The sequence below is a fragment of the Nothobranchius furzeri genome, chromosome 11 (genome assembly GCF_043380555.1).
Source record: "Nothobranchius furzeri strain GRZ-AD chromosome 11, NfurGRZ-RIMD1, whole genome shotgun sequence".
Lineage (NCBI taxonomy): Eukaryota > Metazoa > Chordata > Actinopteri > Cyprinodontiformes > Nothobranchiidae > Nothobranchius > Nothobranchius furzeri.
The window spans coordinates 23,480,950-23,500,246 of NC_091751.1; the positions used below are offsets into that span (position 1 = coordinate 23,480,950).

Sequence of the window (19,297 nt, forward strand, 5' to 3'; positions counted from 1 at the left end):
ATTATCATTAAGCACTATTACCTGTAACAGAATACAGGAATACAAGCCTTTCATTACCACCCTACTCCACCCCCCCACACCCCACACCTGCTGCATACAGCAGTCAAACACAAGGGGGGGGTTACACCCCTCTCTTTCTTGCTCATGGATGTGTTTCATTGGAAGGGTTCAAAACTGAGTTTAAATGAGGGAGAAATAAACTACTCAGCATTCAAAAGTATCATTTTTCTGCAACATGAGCACTCTTATTTGCCTACGGCCTGTGTCTGGAGGCTTCACACTAAGTGTTTAGATAGAGGAAGTGATTAATCATGTCTATGATCCTTTCTGAGCAGTGTTTCCACCATGATATCCTCTTACTGACTTAAGATAAGGTGGAACATAAACGTCTCTTCAATACAAACCTAATTTTAACCTCAGTAACGCATCAGTTTGGGGTGTGAGGCTGTGAGTCAGCAGAAGAAGATCAGAGTGACGCTCATTGGCTTCTGCGTTGAACACTAAAGCACTAATGCTGTTAGTTACCCAGAATACTCAGCAAAAAATCCAGAATACTAGCTCTCTTCATTTATTTAAAGTGAATGTAATAGAAGCAAATGAACCTTTAGAACACTGCTCATCACCAGCTTGCCTAAAGAAGCAGGGCTTGTGTGGACTTGCTGGTCCGGAGCATACAGGCGTGTGTTAACACACGACAAACAGCGCTGGCAAAGACATGCATGACTAGTCTTCCTAACTTGTCTGAGGCAAGAAGACCCACACATAGTGTGACTGGTTGGCAGGTCACAACGCACTCAGAGATTCTGAATGAGCCTGGAGGCCGGGCTTATTGCTGAAGGTTAATTGGTTCAATGTGAGAAGGACTTAAGTTTAATAAAATGGTGATTTGCTATGGTGATGATGTTATTATTTCATAGCCTAGAAATCATTAGCAAAAAGATGTTACTCTGCAGGTTGGCCGAGCCACGTTCCGTTATAGTCTTAGCTGGTCTACCATTTGTCTGAACAGTTGTGTGTCATGCCAGTCACAGCACTCTATTGGTTTGTTGGGCAGGATTACCACCAGAGCTGAGACAGAGCTTCTTCTTTGATGGTGTATAGCAGACTGCCCCATTGACTTTTTCCCAAGCAATGAATACTTGATGTTGTTCGTTGCTCTGATTTGCCCTAGTGCTGATTATTGGTTGCAGAGACAGTAAGGGTCGTTACTAGGGAATGACTTAGGAGGTACTGAGCAATGAACCAGGAACTAATGGGTAGTTAACCAGTATTTACTGGTAAAAACACCCACCAGTCTTATTCACTGACTAATGGATAGTTATCTAAGGAAAAGAGAAGGAACGAATCATCACTGAAGCTTGGTTTATGCTTGACGCATTCACTTTCCGCGCGGTGATGCGGCTCGCGGATGGAACGCGCTTCACAACTCGCAGCGTTTATGGTTCATGCGGCTTGTCTCTGCGGTGAGCCAATATTCTCCCAAACTGTAGGGGGCAGCATGGAGCTCTACGGCATGCATCCAACACTACACCATAGTAGAAGTAGAAATGACTGTTTACAACATGGCATTTCAGCATTTTCAACAGCGTCCTCGACTTTTCCGACAGTGCGAGCTATTTCTCTCCAAGAATTATTAACAACATGTTGATCACTCTGAGAGCTGAATCATACAAATGTCTGTATTTACGAACCTCTGCCATGCTAGTTCTTGCCGGTCCGCCATGTTTTTCCGCGTCCGTCCATCCGCGTGGTTAGAAATTTTTCGAGGTGCGCGTTGCGGAAATTCTGGGCTGTGCGGAGGCGCGGTGGAGGGGCGTGGTTGTTAAAATGACGCAAAATGACGCAACTTTTCCGCGCAGAGCCTTGCGGACCTCGCGGACGTGTCAAGCATAAACCAACCTTTACTCAGTACTCACTTATTAGATACTACATTTGTGTCTCCTAAAGTAGTGAAGCTTCCTCCCAAGTACCTACTGAGGAACAAATCATTACTTAGTACTTAATGAGCAGTGACGAAGCACCATCTTGTGTCCCTTATTGTAAAGTGTTACGAGACAGTTTGAAAGACAGTCATAGATTCTGCTCTGTGACTGAGTTGTTTCAATGTCTTGTTGTCAGATTACATATTTACATATATAGGTTGGATTACCAGGCTAGATATTTCATGTATATCCAAATATATTCATCTTGAGTTGTTGCCTATCTTTTTGGAATGGGTCAAAGGTCCTTTCCAAACTACTGGTCCAGGATACTGTAAAGACAAATATTAATCACAAGTTTTAAGACAGCTGCCATTCTTCTGATGGTTTTATATCTCAGTGGGTTCTCCTGAGGTCTGATTGTGTAATGATGAACAAATCATAAAGACCTGAGATAGCCTTCTCACACCCCATCAGATTGAATTTGATCTGATTTGTGTCTTTACCCACGCACGTAGCTGGTCCTCATCTGGTAGTCTGAGAACTCTCTGTGCACTTTATGCCTTATAAAACTGAAATTACACATTTATCTTATAAATTTACCTTTTTAATGAAACACTTTAAGCAGCAGTGAGCTAACCCAGTAACACACCACCTACTGCATTGCTATGCTAATGTGTGTGCGCTGGGGTGTTTTAATAGTGGACGATGAAGCTCTGGCTGCTCTAACCTGTCTACAGAGCTGCAGGTTAGTGGCATGCTCCTCTGTGTTCCTGACATGTGTGCTGTTTAAATACCACTTTCATAGACACACAACAGCATGCAAACTATAGTCAGTTATGGCATGGGAAAGTAGCACATCATCAAACCCGCTCAGTCTTTAACCTCATAAAAAAGTAAATTCCATAATCAGAACATAAATTGCAAGCCTCGTTCCCAAAAGGCACTCCGTTTTTTCACGTTTGGGTCCAGCTAAAAAGTATTTTATTTTATTTGTTTAGCATTCACGGCAAAATAACAGCTCGCATGAAAGAAGCCTAAAGTTAAAGGTCATGACGGGACAACCTGAAAAAGACAGAGAAAGTAATTTGGAGTGGCTGAAGGAGATAATTTCTTCTCTCTAAAGAACCTGGCAGCTCAAGTTTCATCTGAATAAACTACAGGAACAATGTCCCAAAGTACTCAGGTTAACCCCAATGCACTGCATCAAACTCTTGATCCCAGCTGGCAGCACGGTGGTGGAAGGCTGAGAAGTTGGATTGGTTCAATTTCTAGAGGACTCACTTATGTCACCACGAATCCTTCTGTAGGCTTCAGTATGATTGACTCTACAGGGAGTCTATCTGTCTGACAGCTGAAACTCTGACTAAACTGGCTCCTAACCAGTCATAATTTCTTCTTTTGTTCTCGCAGCTGTTTCATGTCGAAAGCAGGATGGTGGACAAGCAGAAATTGAAGCTTGTCTGAAGGTTGCTAGTCCCATGCCACATCTCTCCCAGCTGTGCCAGGTGCCCTGTCAGGAAGACTGTCAACTCAGCAGCTGGTCAAAGTTTTCCTCCTGCTCAGCTGATTGTGTGGGAGTCAGGACTCGCAAGAGGATCCTACTAGGTTAGTAGAGTCCAACGGTAGACCGACTCTTGAAAGATGTCCAACTTGAACATTCTTTGTGATTCTTTTTTACAGGAAAAAGTAAAAAGCGTGACCAGTGTAAAAACAATCAGATGTATCCCCTGAGTGAGACCCAGTACTGTCCCTGTAATAAATACAATGCCCAGCCGGTGGGGAACTGGTCCGACTGCATCCTACCAGAAGGCAGCCGCGTGGAGGGCCTGCTTGGCATGAAGGTTCAAGGTGACATCAAGGAGTGTGGCCAAGGATATCGCTACCAGGCCATGGTGTGTTATGACCAGGACAACCGCATAGTAGAAACATCTCGATGCAACAGTCATGGTAGGTTTTCCTAAGTTTCATGGACTCCACCCCTTAGAGTCAGTTAAACAAACGGATCAGACCAGGGGCTCTCACACTTGTCAGTTTTTGACTTGCATAAGAAAGTCTCAGAACCTTGCAAAACCAACAATTCCTGGTTAAATATATAAACTTTATTTTTAAATCACAAAATCTAATTTTTCGTTAGTCCTTCACTTAGAGTAAATGCGTGACTGTTTATGTTCTCAGTCAATAACTTCTCCGTCCAGCTCAGCTCTCTTTTCTCCACAACAGACCAGTACAACTCCCGCATCACTGCAGACGCAGCACCAATCCACTTATCAATCTCGCGCTCCGTCTTTCCCTCACTCGTGATCAAGACCACCAGATACGTAAACTCCATCCCTGATCTGGAGAACGCATTCTGCCCTTTCTCGGCTCAGGACTATGGTCTTAGATTTAGAGGAGCTGATTGTCATCCCAGCCGCTTCACACTTGGCTGCGAACTGCTCCAGCAAAAAATGGAGGTCACGTTCTGATGAAGGCAACAGCTCCACATCATTTGCAAAATGCAGAGACCCGATCCTCAGGCCACCAAAACAGATGCCCTCAACACCTTGGCTGCGCCTAAAAATCTGTCCATAAAAGTTATGACCAGGATGAGTGACAAAGGTCCGACCTGGAGACAACCGGTCGTATAATGGGCTCGACACACGGGAGGCGACATCGCCTCTCCTCCATTTTCAATGAGACATGTGCGACAAAGCGATAATCGCGGGTCTCCCTCCTACCAAGCGAAACGTGAAAAACGTGCGTGTGAAATTTTGTGCTTGTGCACGTGTCGTGCACAGGCGACCCAGCGACGTGATCCCAGAAAGTTGAAACATTTTCAACTTTTCATCGCTGTCGCTCGGACGAGGACCAATCAACGGAGGTTTCATTCACTGACCAATGAGCGGACAGGATGCTCCGTACATCTCCGAGCAAACATGAGGGAGAAGTTGATTATTATTATGTTTTATATAATAAAATCAAAAGTAAGATTTCACATAACTCTAACAGCACCTTGTGAAACATCATATCTACCGCTTTATTAACTCTGAACCACTTAAATAACCTTAATTCCCTCCAACCTGACACAGCCAAACAAAACAACGGAAGTTTCGATTTCGCCATGGAACAGAACGCGTAGACGGCTTTGCCGCTGCCGCGGATCGCCTCCCGTGTGTCAGGTAATAAAAGCGACAGCGACAAATTTCGCTGATCGCGGTCGTTTGCCGCCTCCCGTGTGTCGAGCCCATGACGATCAAACAGCCCATATCAAAGGGCCTGGTACCCCATTTCCCCAAAGTAGTACCCCCTGCCAGATCCTCAAGGAATTCTGGTCAGATCTCATCCACCTCTGGGGCCTTGCCACAGTAGAGCTCTTTGAACAACATGAATGGTCTTTAAATAGCACGAATTACAAGGGTAACAAGAAGATCCTGCATTTGAGAATACATGAACAGAGGTTTTGGGGATACTGCCCCAGAGATAAATCATTGGACCTCTGAAGGTCTTTGGGCACTTTTCTTGTCCACACAAACACACTCAGCTAAGCTCTCCACCAGCGTCTGCTCACACCCTTACAGCCGCACATATCACGATACCTTCTGATTTCAGGCTACATTGAGGAAGCTTGCATCATCCCCTGTCCATCAGACTGCAAACTGAGTGAGTGGTCCAACTGGTCGCGCTGCAGTAAGTCATGTGGCAGTGGGGTCAAAGTTCGCTCCAAGTGGCTGAGAGAAAAGCCTTACAACGGTGGAAGGCCATGTCCTAAACTGGACCATGTCAACCAGGTGAACTTTCTGAATTACGCTTAGAAAATAGTCTCAAACTTTAATACTGCCTGTTTTTTTTAATGACCCCGTTTATCTGTTTTTGTTTTTCTGTGCTGACTGAATTCCATCAACAGGCTCAGGTGAGTAACTTTAAAGTAGTAGTTACACAGAGTATGAATATATTTAAATAGTCATAGTTATATAGTTAGTTATAAAGTTAGTTTTACATTATAGACACATAGTTACGTTATATGTATACATAGTTATATTATATATATATATATATATATTTGAAGGATTCTACTAGGAGGCACAGCACAGAGCACAGACATTTAGAGTGCTGGATACAAAAAAATAAAACATGGCGCAAACATAAGAGACCTGCAGCTGATTAATTTTTAGATCATGACAGGAAAAAAGTCAGTGTGTAAGAGGCAGACCAGGGAGAGAGTGACATTGGCGAGTGCGTCTTGTTCATACTGGTTACACATATGTTGCTCCTTGCAAACACATCTCGTTACTTTCAGAGGATGCAGACAAACAACACTTCACACAAATGCACGTAACATGAGGTAGCCATTAAAATCACATGTACACGTAATTAATAGCATGCATATTCCGACCCTTGTGGTAATGGGTTTGTTTTTTACCCTAAGGTGCCCAATCCTGGCCCCGGAGGGCCGGCATCCAGCAGGTTTTAGTTTTAACTCTGTTTCAGCACACCTGATTTTGATCAGCAGGTGATTAACAGGCATCTGCAGAGCTTGATGAACTGCTGCACAGGTGACTCAACCACTGAATCCAGTGTGTGGGAGCAGAGAAACCACAACACCTGCTGGATATCAGCCCTCCAGGACTGGGTTGGGCACTTCTGTGAACCAACATCATCCACAAATAACTTCAGCAACCCTGCTGTTATTCATTACAGCAGCTGTAGTAATTTTCCAGCCGTTCGTAATACTTCATTTCTGACAGTACTCACAGTAAATCCATTGTCTGTGTAGGTTTTGCTGTATTTTGCTGCCTTTTTCTGCCAACTCTCATTTGTCTTGCCTCGTCATTTCCTCCAGCTTAATTATTCAGATCACTGGTGCCCTCTAGTGACTGGGGGCTGGTAAAGCATCCATATATAAAAAGATGCTAATGATAATGGATCCTCCCGTGTCCTCATTGGGCCTGATGAAACACATGGCTCTTGTATAAATAGGCAGCTTAACCAATATGTCTGTTCGTACATCAGGTCTACGAGGTGGTGCCCTGCGTCAGTGACTGTGGGCAGTATGTTTGGGTGGCAGAACCCTGGAGTGTGTGGAAAGTCAGTAACGTTGACTTGAGAAACAACTGTGGTGAGGGCGTGCAGACCAGAAAAATTAGGTAAGACAAGGAAAACTAAGTATTAAGCATTAGAACCTTCCAGTTTCTAAAACGTTGGCGTTGGTCAAACTGGAACTTTAGTTTCTTCCAAAAAGATGCTCAGATGTAAAAATGTAGTCGAAAACCATGAATCAGTGCTTTGATCCTTTCGTTTGCAGGTGCATGCTCAACACTATAGACGGGCCCTCTGAGCAGGTAGAGGACTACCTGTGTGACCCAGAAGAGATGCCTCTAGGGGCCCGTAACAGCCACCTGCCCTGCCCCGAGGACTGTGTGCTATCAGACTGGGGTGCCTGGAGCCCATGCCCACTGGTGAGGCTAAACTTCTTCTTTCATCCTGTTTTATCAGGAGTTGTTGGTGTTTTAGGGCATTTCTCTTTAAAAACTGACTCAAACCAATCACAGCACTCTATCAGTTTAGTGAGCGGGATGTTGCAGTGGACTGGAACAACTAAAATGGCAGTGGCTCATTGAAAATTGCTTTGGCATCAACTTTGGACTATTTTGGCTTTTCTTTGAGTCAAGAGCAGATATAGATACTTTATTACAAAAAATGTTGTATTTCCGTCTTTGACCGAATATGGTGGATTGTCCCGTTGACTGACATCCACAGCAGTGTTTACATCACGTCCATTGTCCAATAGAATGCGGAGACAGCTTGAAAGACACCTGTAGATTCCACCCCACGACTGAGATCCGCCTATGGGTTGTGGTCAGATTACACAATCACATATATAGGATGACTTGCCAGCCTAGGGAGGTGACCCTTTATTCTCAGAATTCATGGCAGATGCTGACTAAATCTTTGTGGTGTGGTGTAAAAAATAATCTTAACAAGAGCCATGTTTAAAAATGTGATCAGAATATGGTTTATTGATTATATCCGTGCATGGAGAGACAGATTACAATCATACACCATATAACATACAATCTTTAAGTCTGCAGTGACTTAACTGACCCCGTCTTTTCATGAAAAGGTAAAGAAAAGAGGTGGGGTAAACAAACTTGTAACCTCATCTATCTGATGGATCATGGCTTCTACATGCCATGCTAAGCCATCATAAACCAGAGCAACATTTTTGGCCATAGTAAAACCCAAACCTTTAAATCCATGAATGGTCTTGATTCCATATTTGTAAATTAGGCCATAAGGGAAAACAGTTCAATGTATGAAATCTGCCCTCACAGTAGATACTTCATTAGAGTTTCTACACAACAATTTGCATTTGAGACAGGTAGGTTTATTTGTTTGTTTTGTTTTCTTTGCTATATTTTATTGTTTATTGGGGCAGCAGTAGCTCAACAGGTTGAGTGGGTTGTTAAGTAATCGGAAGGTTGCAGGTTCGATCCCGGCTCCGGACAGAGACTTCTGCTGTTGTGTCCTTGGGCAAGACACTTAACCCACCTTCCCTGCTGGTGGTGGTCAGAGGAACCGGTGGCGCCTGGGCTCGGCAGCCTCACCTCTGTCAGTGCGCCCCAAGGCAGCTGAGGCTACATCGTAGCTCATCACCATCAGTGTGTGAATGGATGAATGATTCATTGCAGTGTAAAGTGCTCTGGAGTCCTTACTCTGAGAGGCGCTATACAAGTGCGGGTCATTTATCATTAGCTTTGTAACAAAATGTAACTTCAGTTTCCTGTAAATGGTCTGATTTAAATAAGTCAATGAGTGTTTAATGAGTGTAGAAATAGGGCCTAGAACACAGCCATGTGGGACTCCAGTGGTTAATGTCAAAGAGGACATGTCCCCTGTAGACCACCTTAAGACTCTGATCCAGCAGCAGATGTGCTGATTCACACCCGGGTTTTCTCCAGTTTACTGCGGATGGGACAGCAGCCTTACCTGTCCAGGAGTGATCCAGATGGAACAGAGCAGAAAAAAAGCTTCTGTCATTATTAGGAGCTGAGTTACAACAGTTAGCAGGCTGGAGACCTAACTGAGGGACTCAGGAAAGGACCCGGAGAGAAAAACTGATTCCAGAACTTTGCTGAAACAACTATCGCTTTATTGTTAATAAACATTTAATCTGTAAAATGCATTAAACAAAAGTACAGATGAATATTAAATCCAGACCATTCTATGCTCAGCTCAGTGGCTAGTGGTATGAGTTTCTGCCCAGCTACTGGGAGATCATAGGTTCAAATCCATGGTCGGGTCATACCAAAGACTTTAAAAATGGGAAACAGTGCCTCTTCATTTATATCAGTATTAAGGAGTTTGATTGAGGGGTTAAACCAAATTGTTCCAGAGTGCAACTGTGTCTGCAGCTCACCGCTCCCCTACACGACTAATGGGGTTTAACTTTAACTCCAGCCATGCACTCAGAACCAGACCCGTGAGCGGGTGGCTTACCCGATTCGCAAACCGGGAAAGGACAAGACGTGTCCTCCAACAACCGAGACAGAATCCTGCAAACTCAACAGCAACTGCTTCCACTACTCCTACAACATCACAGGTCAGTACCAGACAGGTTACTTCTGCCAACAGAACCAGGTGAGCTGATAACCAAACCTGTTCCTGCAGACTGGAGCACCTGTCAGTTGAGCGACCGGGCAACGTGTGGAAATGGCATCAAAACCCGCATGCTTGACTGTGTGAGAAGTGACGGAAAATCTGTGGACCTCAGCTTCTGTAAAGAGGTGAGACGACTGTTTCAGATCTGATTGTGTTCATTTGGGACCAGTTAACAAGCCCAGTCATGTTCTGTTGCAGCTGGGTCTGGAGAAGAAGTGGCAGATGAATGCTTCCTGTGTCGTTGAATGTCCCGTCAACTGTCAGCTATCTGAGTGGTCGTCGTGGTCTGAGTGCACTCACACCTGTGGCCTGGCAGGTACGTGTCCACAGAGACCCAGCAAAACCAGTACCTCCCTGGGACTACATGGGGCTAACTGGGGTTGACAGTTAAGTCAAGTCAACGTTATTTATGTAGCACACTGAAGCTGACCAGAATGCTCAACACAATTCACTAAAAACAAGAAGAATGCACCGCAATGCTTAAAATGACATCACAATAAAAAGCCTCAAAATATAATAATTATAACATAAAGTGGTAAAAAATGGCCTGTATTGATATAGCACCTTATTGGTTTTCACAGCCCCCCAAGGTGCTTTACAGCACAGCCATCCACCCATAAAAGCCAGAACTAAACACTTTCACACCGAACTAAAAGGGACTGAAAACAGATTAGTTTCTAAAAGCTTAATAAAACCTGAAAATGAGGAAGCCATCCTAATCAGAATTAGCAGAATGTTGCACAAGTTTGGGACTGCTACGCAGAAAGCTCTGCCACCTCTGAGCTTTTGCTTCATTCTCGGCACCTCCAGGAACAGTTGGATCAGCTGACCTCAGGAACCAAGATGGAGACTGAGCAATAAAAAGCTCAGGAAGGTACTGTGGGGCAAGGTCGTACAGAAAAGAATAATGAAAGCACCTTATGTGGGAACCCTAAAGCCAACAGGCAGCCAATGCAGCAAAACCAAAATCGGAGAGATGGGAACCCTCTCCCTTGAACCAGATAATAAACTTGCTGTTGCCTTCTGCACCAATTGTATGGAACTAGGATTGGGACAATATTCAGCGTAACTTGTACCAAGTTTTGTAACATCGAACATGTTTCATCACATGTAACTTTTGATTCGTAACTTGTAACTTTTGATTCGTAACTTGTATTCTCGTTTTGTAACAGGAACATTGTATTTTGTACATGTATTTTTTATTTTGTAAAATCAAACATTCATTCAGAAACATGAAACTTTCGTTTTGTAACTAGGAGAGGTGAGACCAGGGCACACCAAGGTACAGTGAGTTGCAATAGTCAAGAGTTGATCGCTGTCTTCTACTCAAGACATCAGCTCAACCTGTCCAACAGCTTGGAGCCTCATCATCTCTAATATTAGATTAGAAATCAAAGTCCTAATGCAATAAAAAGATGCATTACAAACCTTAGTGTGCTTATTTAAATAGGGACAAGACAGGCTGTGGGTCTTCAGGTAGCATGGCATTCATATTGTGGGGTAGCACCCGAAAAGCAGATGAGGTTAAAGTCTTACTAAGCAACCTTTTCAAATTTTTAAATAATTTTCTTGAACCAGTAAGCACTAAAACCCTCTCAGTGGCCAGGTGGTAGAGTGTCTGTAGCTTTAAGGAGTTGGATTGGGGGGCTAAACTACCAAATACTTCCTGAGCAAGGCCACAGCTGCAGCTCCCTAGCCTGGTGAACTAGACCAAATTCTTGCTTTGCAAAGTACATTTATTTAGTCTGGCTTGCCAGGCTAGCAGCTCCCCGCTCCCCACGGTGATGGGTCAAATGCTGAGTTGTCATTTCACCAATGTGTCATGACTAATGGGACTTTAACTTTAAAATGTTCCTTACAAGGTGCATTAACAGTCTCTCTGCCCTTTGTGAGCAGGATACCCTGTTTGCAGCTTCAGCCTCTCCGGACCGCCGTCCTGAAGTCTCACAAGAAGCTTTACGGCAATCCATGTTTATACCTTAGAACAGACAAGCTATGCCTGGTTAGCATGTATTGTCACATGCATCATGGTGGAGCCTCAGAAGAGACTAAGAAAATGTTTATTTGAAGAAGCTACAAAAATTAAATGGATGTCCAACCACAATGGTTGTCAAACAAGAGTAAACATTGAGGGATTTCTGAATGGGGAGAGTTCAGAGACATGCTTCCTGCATGTTTTAGATCATGAGCACAGATGATTTGTTTGATTTAATGATGAACCGCTCCTGTAGAAACTCATGAAGGCTGAGGAGACATTTCAGCATTAGATTAAGGTATTAAAAACACAAACGCACAGCGAGGAGGAGAGTATCAGTTACGTTTTTATGACAGTGAATTAAAACGGTCACTAGGGTGTGCTAAACGCAAACTAAAACTGCAGTTTCCCTCTGGGTTATTTTGTGTTCTTAGAGACTTTTACAGTTCATCATTCTGATCCCTATTCTTGTATTTTTGAGCCCACTCTAATGGAAGCAAAGCTTCTACACGCTGCAGCTTTCCAGATGTTTCTATGACCTAATGTAAAAATCCTAAAATGTTCTTCTCTTCTCTAGGTAAACTGTGGCGGACACGAACGGTGATCCAAGCTGCCCAGGGTGATGGCAGACCATGCCCTTCTCAGATGAAGCAGTGGAAGCCTTGTCTGGTGAAACCGTGCTACAGCTGGAGATACAGTTCCTGGTCTGAGTGCAAGTCAGAGGTGAGATGTTCCTCAATCATATTTCTGTTTAGATTCACTTAGCCCAAATCTCAGAGGTTCTGTCAGAGGAGTGAATCTGGTTTGGATATTTGTCCATCTGTCATTAGCCTGCTCTATTTAGGCTTTTACACGTCTGTTTAGTTCTCAAAGCCCTCACAAACAAAAATGGCTGCTTCAAAATGTGCTGGGATGGTTGTGACACACATTTAATGTGAAGTATTTCTGTCTCCTGATAATCTGTAACACTTGTGTCCCATGAGAAGAAACAGAGGAAGGGGAGCTGCCTGTTGGTAGCCTAGCCTTCCAGGATGTGTCTGGATACTCGGAGGCAGAAAGCACCATGAGGGGCGGGACGAACCAGCTCAAACATAACCAATCAGGAAAAAGGCGGGAATGACGAGTGTATCGCGGACATTGTTGTTCTTTAGCTGTAGTCAAACATGCCGTCTGGCGACGGCGCAAGCATCTTTCTTCAGAATAAAGGCTTTTAGCAGCTCTTCTTTGTTGTGGTTTTGAAGACATGTCCAAGAGCCACAGCGAACTCTGCTTCAGACTTTGTCTTTGTTGTTTTTGAGAAACTGAGTGCTGCGGTGTGTGACGTACGCTGCTCAGGGCTGATTGGCTCGGTTAGAATTCTCAGTGGGTGGGGTTATTTGAATGGAAGTGTTTCCAGTCCCTTTGCTTCCCATAAGGAAGCACTGGCGTGGCTGGCCATTCCAGCCTGTTGGACCATTGATCCTACAAAACAGGTCAGGCATGTCAGGAAAACTGTTGACGCCTGTCAGATGTTGTGAAATCTATTTGTTTTGTGTGAAAACTGTCTAATAACAAAACCTTACACAAGAGATCAATACAACCCAAATGAATGAACAGTTTTTATGCTGAAGATTCTTTATCTTGTTGTTTACTTCACACGCTCCCAACAGCTAATTTTTCATGTATCGCAGCTAAAACATAAACTGGTTATAACAAAAACCATCAGACTCGCTCATGACCAGTTGGTGTTCATTAAGGTATTTTGTCCCCCACCACCAGGGGGCAAGGTGCGGGGAGGGTCTGCGCTTCAGGAACGTGTCCTGCTTCGTGTCAGATGGGTCAGAGATACAAGACAGCAGCATGGTGAACGAAGTGCTTTGTGGAGACCTGGAGCTCTCGGTGGAAGGAGATAGACTAATAGTTCTTCAGGAGGCGTGCACCGTACCCTGTCCAGGTGGGTCAGTCATACTGAAACACAAATTGGAGATCCCTAAATATCCTCCCTGGGGAACTCCTTCAACTATACAACAGAAGCTTGGTGATGAACAATATCTTCTACAGCATGATTGTGTGCTGGGTCAGAAGGCTAAATTCAGAAATGTGTGGATCATGAAACAATTCCAGGAAACTTCCTGGACCTTAGACTGTTGGTCATGTTTGTGGATCAAAATGAATAACTATGAGGTCTGGTTGAAAGCAGAAATACAACTGCCGTAAACAACCCTGCTACAGCCTGCTGTAGCTAGTGCTAACAACAAGCTAAGGCTAACACGAACCAACTGATGAAATAAGCTTCAAAGAAAAAAGATCCACAGTGTTGGACAAAAAAATAATTATTTACAAGTCCAGTAGCAACAAAGCATGGGTGGCACCAGGCAGTAGGTTGGGGTTGCAAAAGCAACGGCCTGATTCAGCCAAGCAATGGCTTAGCAACCCCATCTCTTGAAACGACCACTGCAATTTGGTTTGTGCCGAAGGAGAACAGACCCTTATACTCACTAAGCAACTGTAAAGCAACTGAAGGTAAAATATCCTGGTGCTGGCCCTGCAACAAAGCCAGGTCACCATCAGTCTATGATTTCGTAGCCTCTTCAGATCTTTCAGAAGGGTGTAGGTGTAGGTCGATGTTTACTCTGGTTTTAGCTTGTTGCTTCACCTCCAAAGACATTATTCTTTTACTTTTATTTCCAGGTTCTGCCATGATGTCATCAGAAAAATCTAAATTATTCTTCTTCTTGTGCTTTTTATTGACTATGGGCAAACTGAATAAGCTAACTGCTAGCCTACCGACACAGTAAACAGCTATTACTGTAAAGCAGGAAGAGACCTCTCGCTAGTGTTCCCAACTGAACCATAAAACTGTAGTAAAAGTGCAGTTTCTGGTCAGCAGAGGGTGACAGAGTACTGTCCAATGTGAGGTCACTCAAGTTTCTGGCTCAACAACCACTGGAACCAGATTGAAAGCAACAGTTTCAAATCCTAAAATCTCCTCAGTGTTGCTTTAAAACTTTTAAAACACACAAGTAGCAAATGGAGCTCTGTTAGTCTGAGTTTGCGCAGAACCAGTAGAGGTCAAAGTGTTTAGTGTATTTACCTGCCAGAACACTTAACCCTTATAACCCTTTAATTTTCTAACGTTAATGTCCTTTGAGCACAAAAAAATGCACTAAGGTCAAATAAGGGTTAATCAGGTAAACACAGGTAACAAGTAAACAGGTGTAGCACATCACGCCACCTGAATGCAGATTGGCGTAAGGAGCTTTCACGGAGACACTGATGGCTGCTGAGAGTCCAGTCAAATCCTTTTAAACAACCTCATTAGCTTAGATCCAACCAGATCCAAATCCAGTCTGATGAGTAACACTGGTACCAGTTCAGAGCTGGAGGGTGGAGGTAATCATGAACATGGCGATACAAAAGATACAGATAATGTCGTAGTAATACTGCTGAGAATGAGTGCAGAAGCACAAACTCCATACAATCGGTGGATAGAGGCGGTCAGTGATCATAGAAAGGCTAACAACACTACTGACCCTTTTCCACTACTCAGCATGGTTTGACTACTGTAGGCCTGTCATAGCGGCGCTGCCCCCAGGGCTCCAAAAGTGGTGCAATGTGAGTTGTATCTAACACAAAAGTAGCATGGGGTGATCTATATGCAGCACAAAGTAGAGCAATCCGTACCCGACACAAACATATTATGAGGTGATGTGTTCTACCAGTGAGGAGCCTGGAAACTGGAAGCTCGGCCACCAGTCCTTTCCGTTTTAACCTGTGAGAAGCACGCCTGCAGTGTCAGATGGTTGATGGCACTATGATGACTTCAGATCAGAACCCAGCACAACATTGATGCCGTTGCATACCGTTCTGCTATCCTTTCCTTGTGTCTTGTAGGAGAATGCTACTTGACAGACTGGACCGTTTGGAGTCCATGCCAGCTAAGCTGTGTTAGTGGGGATGACTTGGGCTTCGGCTCAGTCCAGGTCCGCTCCAGAGCAGTGGTGGCGCAGGATCCAGAAAACCTGCTGCAGTGTCCAGAACAAGAGCTGGAAGCACGTCCTTGTACAGGTCAGTTTTGTGGGGTCTCACACCCAGAACCTGATTATAACTCAGAATCAAGAACCTTCAGGGTTTTCCTGTTTGGATTTGTCATCAACTTTATTTAACCATAAGAACTTCAGTCGCCCTCCTAAAATCCAAGTATCAGATGAGTGATCTCTGATCCAGGTTGGTGAGATCCTCAGAAACGTGTCTATGTCTATGTGAATACTGGCAACAGCTATTTTATTTGTTTTTATCATCATTATTATAATTATATAATAAAAATGATAGTGATCTAATTTAAATAACATTCCCCAGGAAACAGTCCAAACACCATAAAATAGTCAGATTATTATTGCTGTTTTTGACTTTAAGGGGTTAAACAGGGAGGTGACTTTAGTCATTTCTACTGAAGAAAAGATTACGTTTTAATGTTAATAAATAATCAAAATAAACAGGTGTAGGAGGAGTAGAATAAAACATACTAGAAAAAGTCAAGTATTCATTTGGTGTAGTTCAGAGTTTAAGACTTAAAATACAGCTGATCCAGAGGGAGCCGAGTTCACTTATCTACTAGTACTTTTATGATCACTACGGGATGTTAGAAGAGGTATAACATGGCAGCTATAACTACTACTACAATAATAACACAATAACACAAACAACAATAACACAAAATATGCTTGGAAGGACCTACCAAGCACTACAAGAACAGGGGCTTCCTTTTCGACTTTCAAGAAACTCCTGAAGACCCTGCTCTTCAGAGAGCATCTTCTAAACTAGCACCCTCCCCCCTCTCTACTGTCCACTCCTCCTCTCCACGATTCATCGTGCTGCCTCACTGCCACCTACGACTGACTGGAAATTGTTTGTTGTTCTTGTTGTTATTGTTATTGTTGTTAGCATCAAGGGCAACATACCGATTATCACTTGTAAGTTGTTTTGAACAAAAGCATCTACTAAATACATAAACATAAATGTGACACGATCGAGGTGGACGGATGGTGCCACTAATATTAAAAGAAGACTAAAAATAGGTTCTAAAAGCAAGGCAAGCAGTGCAACCACAAAAGCAAATAAAAAAAAAAGGAATTTATTCCAAAAGTTCACGGATGATGATGCCCAGAATGAAACTCCTAAATAAGTCTGTGCTGGGCCCAGGAGGGCTGCCAGAGATTTTGGGCCCCATGAAAAAATATCAAGTTGGGCCCCCTGGGGGCTCGTCCATAGCTGGAGCTGGGGTTCCACCCTCCCAGATTCGAAGGGAGAAAAAAATATAATGTATATACTTTATATTAGTGTTTCAGTTTTGCTTAATTATGTAGGTCTACGTGCATTCTTACTTATTTACATATCATTTTCACCAGCTGTCTCTCATTAAACAGTGAATTTCCTTCAACAGAATTAGCAATATCACTGCTGGAAAAGGCAGGAAATACACATGCTGAAAGGTGTTAATCTCCTTTTCCCTATTACTCCCTTAAAATGTGTTTATTTATTCTAAAATGTTATTTGATGATAAAATTCAAATTTGGATATCTAATTAAATTTCCATGTTGTGTCAAAGCTTTACATAACTACATTTTCAGCTGTCTTTCCTCTTGAAATCAAGTATTTCTGTATGACTGACAAAAATTAAGGATTCACTGCTTAATTAGTCAAAATAAAGTAGGGACCTCTGAATAAATATACATTTCATAAAGACTAAAATGTTGTTTGTTTAATGTCTTAAATGAGAAAAAATACTGCAAAGTAAAGTACTTGTGATTTTTAAACTTCATTTTTTTTATTCAACTTTGAAACATTTTTGGGCCCCTGACAGCTGTGGGCCCCTAGAATCTTCCTAATCTTTCACCGCTTTACGGCGCCCCTGGCTGGGCCTCAGGGGACAAAGCAGTCCAATCCGGCCCTGCGTGAGCTCGACGGGGAAGCCTTTACGACCCCGCCCTCCTGATGTGCGCGTCGTCCTCAGGGAACCACAGGCTGGACGGCCGGCCGGTGGATCCAATCCTTCTCCTCGGCCCGGCCCCTGTGGCACACAAAACCTCCGGCAGTAAAAGGTCCCCGACACCAGACCACGCACAGAGAGACAGCAAACTCCAAACACTGCTCAATTACTTACGTGCAGGGGCAGAGTAGCTCGCTCTGTCTGTCGTCCTGGCTCTCTCTCTCCCTGGTCCACGCGTTCCTCCCTTTAACCCTTTGATGCATGAATTATGAAATCGTCAACCATGATTTTTTTAACATTTTTTTTCATTTGTCTTTAGGTGTGAATGAAACAAATTTCAACAAATATTTTTTGTAAAATTTTATAATTTACAAATAATTTATCACGTGTCCACCTCAGTGGACAACGTGCATTCTGAATATGAAATATGTTGGCTTGTCTTACTGAACTCCAAATGGAGGGGCTCAAATGCAATAAAGTCTTCAACAGCTGTGCTTAATAGAAAAAACAAATAAATAACAATTTTGAGTTCCTGTCCACTGTAGTGACCATTATGCACCAAAGGGTTAAATCAAAACTGACCTGCCTGTGTCTGTTGGCAGTCCAGGCAACACTGCCACAGGTGTAGATGAGCGGGGAGATTACACAGAATGAACACACAATGTTGCACCAAACAAACTAAAAACACACCATCAATAAAAACATGCACATCAGAATTAAAACAAGTAAAACATGCAATATAAAATATAACATAAGTGCAACATTACCACTCTGTGACATAAACATAAAATATTGTACCCTGCAGAGTATGATCTGTGAAATATCTAAAATAAAAACAGGACCAACTGAATATTGTCACTTCCACTAATCCTTATATTAATGTTCATTTTATATAATTTATAAAACTAATAAAATGTACCACTCACTGTTTCTCATGAAGGTGGTCAGTGTTTTGAATATAAGTGGAGGACTGGACCGTGGAGAGGCTCATCTCGCCAAGTGTGGTGTGAGCGTTCAGATTGGATCAACGTCACAGGTAAGCTTTACGCTTCACGTTTATGGCTACTGCTGTACCTTTAACAGGAACTTCTCATTTTCTTGTTTACAATTCTTTTAATAACATCAAAGGAACAATTCATCCGTTATGAGGTCTATGAAGGGTAAAAGTTACAGTGGAATGCAAAGGTTTGGGCAGCCTTGTTAATCTTCATGATTTTCCTGTTGTTGGGTGTTATGATAAAAAACTTCAGTTAAATATATCATATAGGAGACAAACACAGTGACATGTGAGAAGTGAAATTAAGTTTATGGGATTTACAGAAAGTGTGCAATAATTGTTTAACCCTCCTACTGGCAGGGGTGAGGAGTGAGCACCACCTCGCCCCTGCCACGTGGACCTCAAGGGATGAACCATCAATCCTGCTCAATGGTCAACTTTCCTCGCGGGGTCACCCATAAAGACAGTGGGAGTGTTAAACTAAATTAGGCAGGTGCATACATTTGGTCACCGCTACGAGAAATGAACTCAGTATTTAGTAGATCCTCCTTTAGCAGAAATAACAGCCTCTAAACACTTCCTGTAGCTTCCAATGAGAGTCTGGTAGAAGGTATTTTGAACCATTCTTTCATCTCTAGTTCATTCAGGTCTGATGGCCTCTGAGCATGGACAGACCACACCACAGATGTTCTTTCTTTCTTTATTGAGCATGTAAATCAATAAACAAATTAAGGTATTCAAAAAGTATTCAAAAAGAAACCCATACATATGTATATATATATATATATATATATGTA

At 43.0% G+C, this 19,297-nt stretch overlaps 1 protein-coding gene across 1 annotated transcript in view; it reads left to right on the top strand.

Moving 5' to 3' along the window:
* thsd7aa (thrombospondin, type I, domain containing 7Aa) overlaps positions 1 to 19,297 on the top strand; it is a 114,056-nt gene that overhangs the window by 78,932 nt on the left and 15,827 nt on the right. The window contains exons 12-24 of the mRNA XM_015955744.3: positions 3,333 to 3,527; positions 3,603 to 3,869; positions 5,511 to 5,689; positions 5,806 to 5,811; positions 6,912 to 7,045; positions 7,204 to 7,357; positions 9,360 to 9,501; positions 9,570 to 9,685; positions 9,759 to 9,876; positions 12,113 to 12,258; positions 13,294 to 13,468; positions 15,409 to 15,582; positions 18,444 to 18,539. Coding sequence (XP_015811230.3) covers positions 3,333 to 3,527; positions 3,603 to 3,869; positions 5,511 to 5,689; positions 5,806 to 5,811; positions 6,912 to 7,045; positions 7,204 to 7,357; positions 9,360 to 9,501; positions 9,570 to 9,685; positions 9,759 to 9,876; positions 12,113 to 12,258; positions 13,294 to 13,468; positions 15,409 to 15,582; positions 18,444 to 18,539 — 1,902 coding nt within the window. The remainder of the gene's footprint in view (positions 1 to 3,332; positions 3,528 to 3,602; positions 3,870 to 5,510; positions 5,690 to 5,805; positions 5,812 to 6,911; positions 7,046 to 7,203; positions 7,358 to 9,359; positions 9,502 to 9,569; positions 9,686 to 9,758; positions 9,877 to 12,112; positions 12,259 to 13,293; positions 13,469 to 15,408; positions 15,583 to 18,443; positions 18,540 to 19,297) is intronic.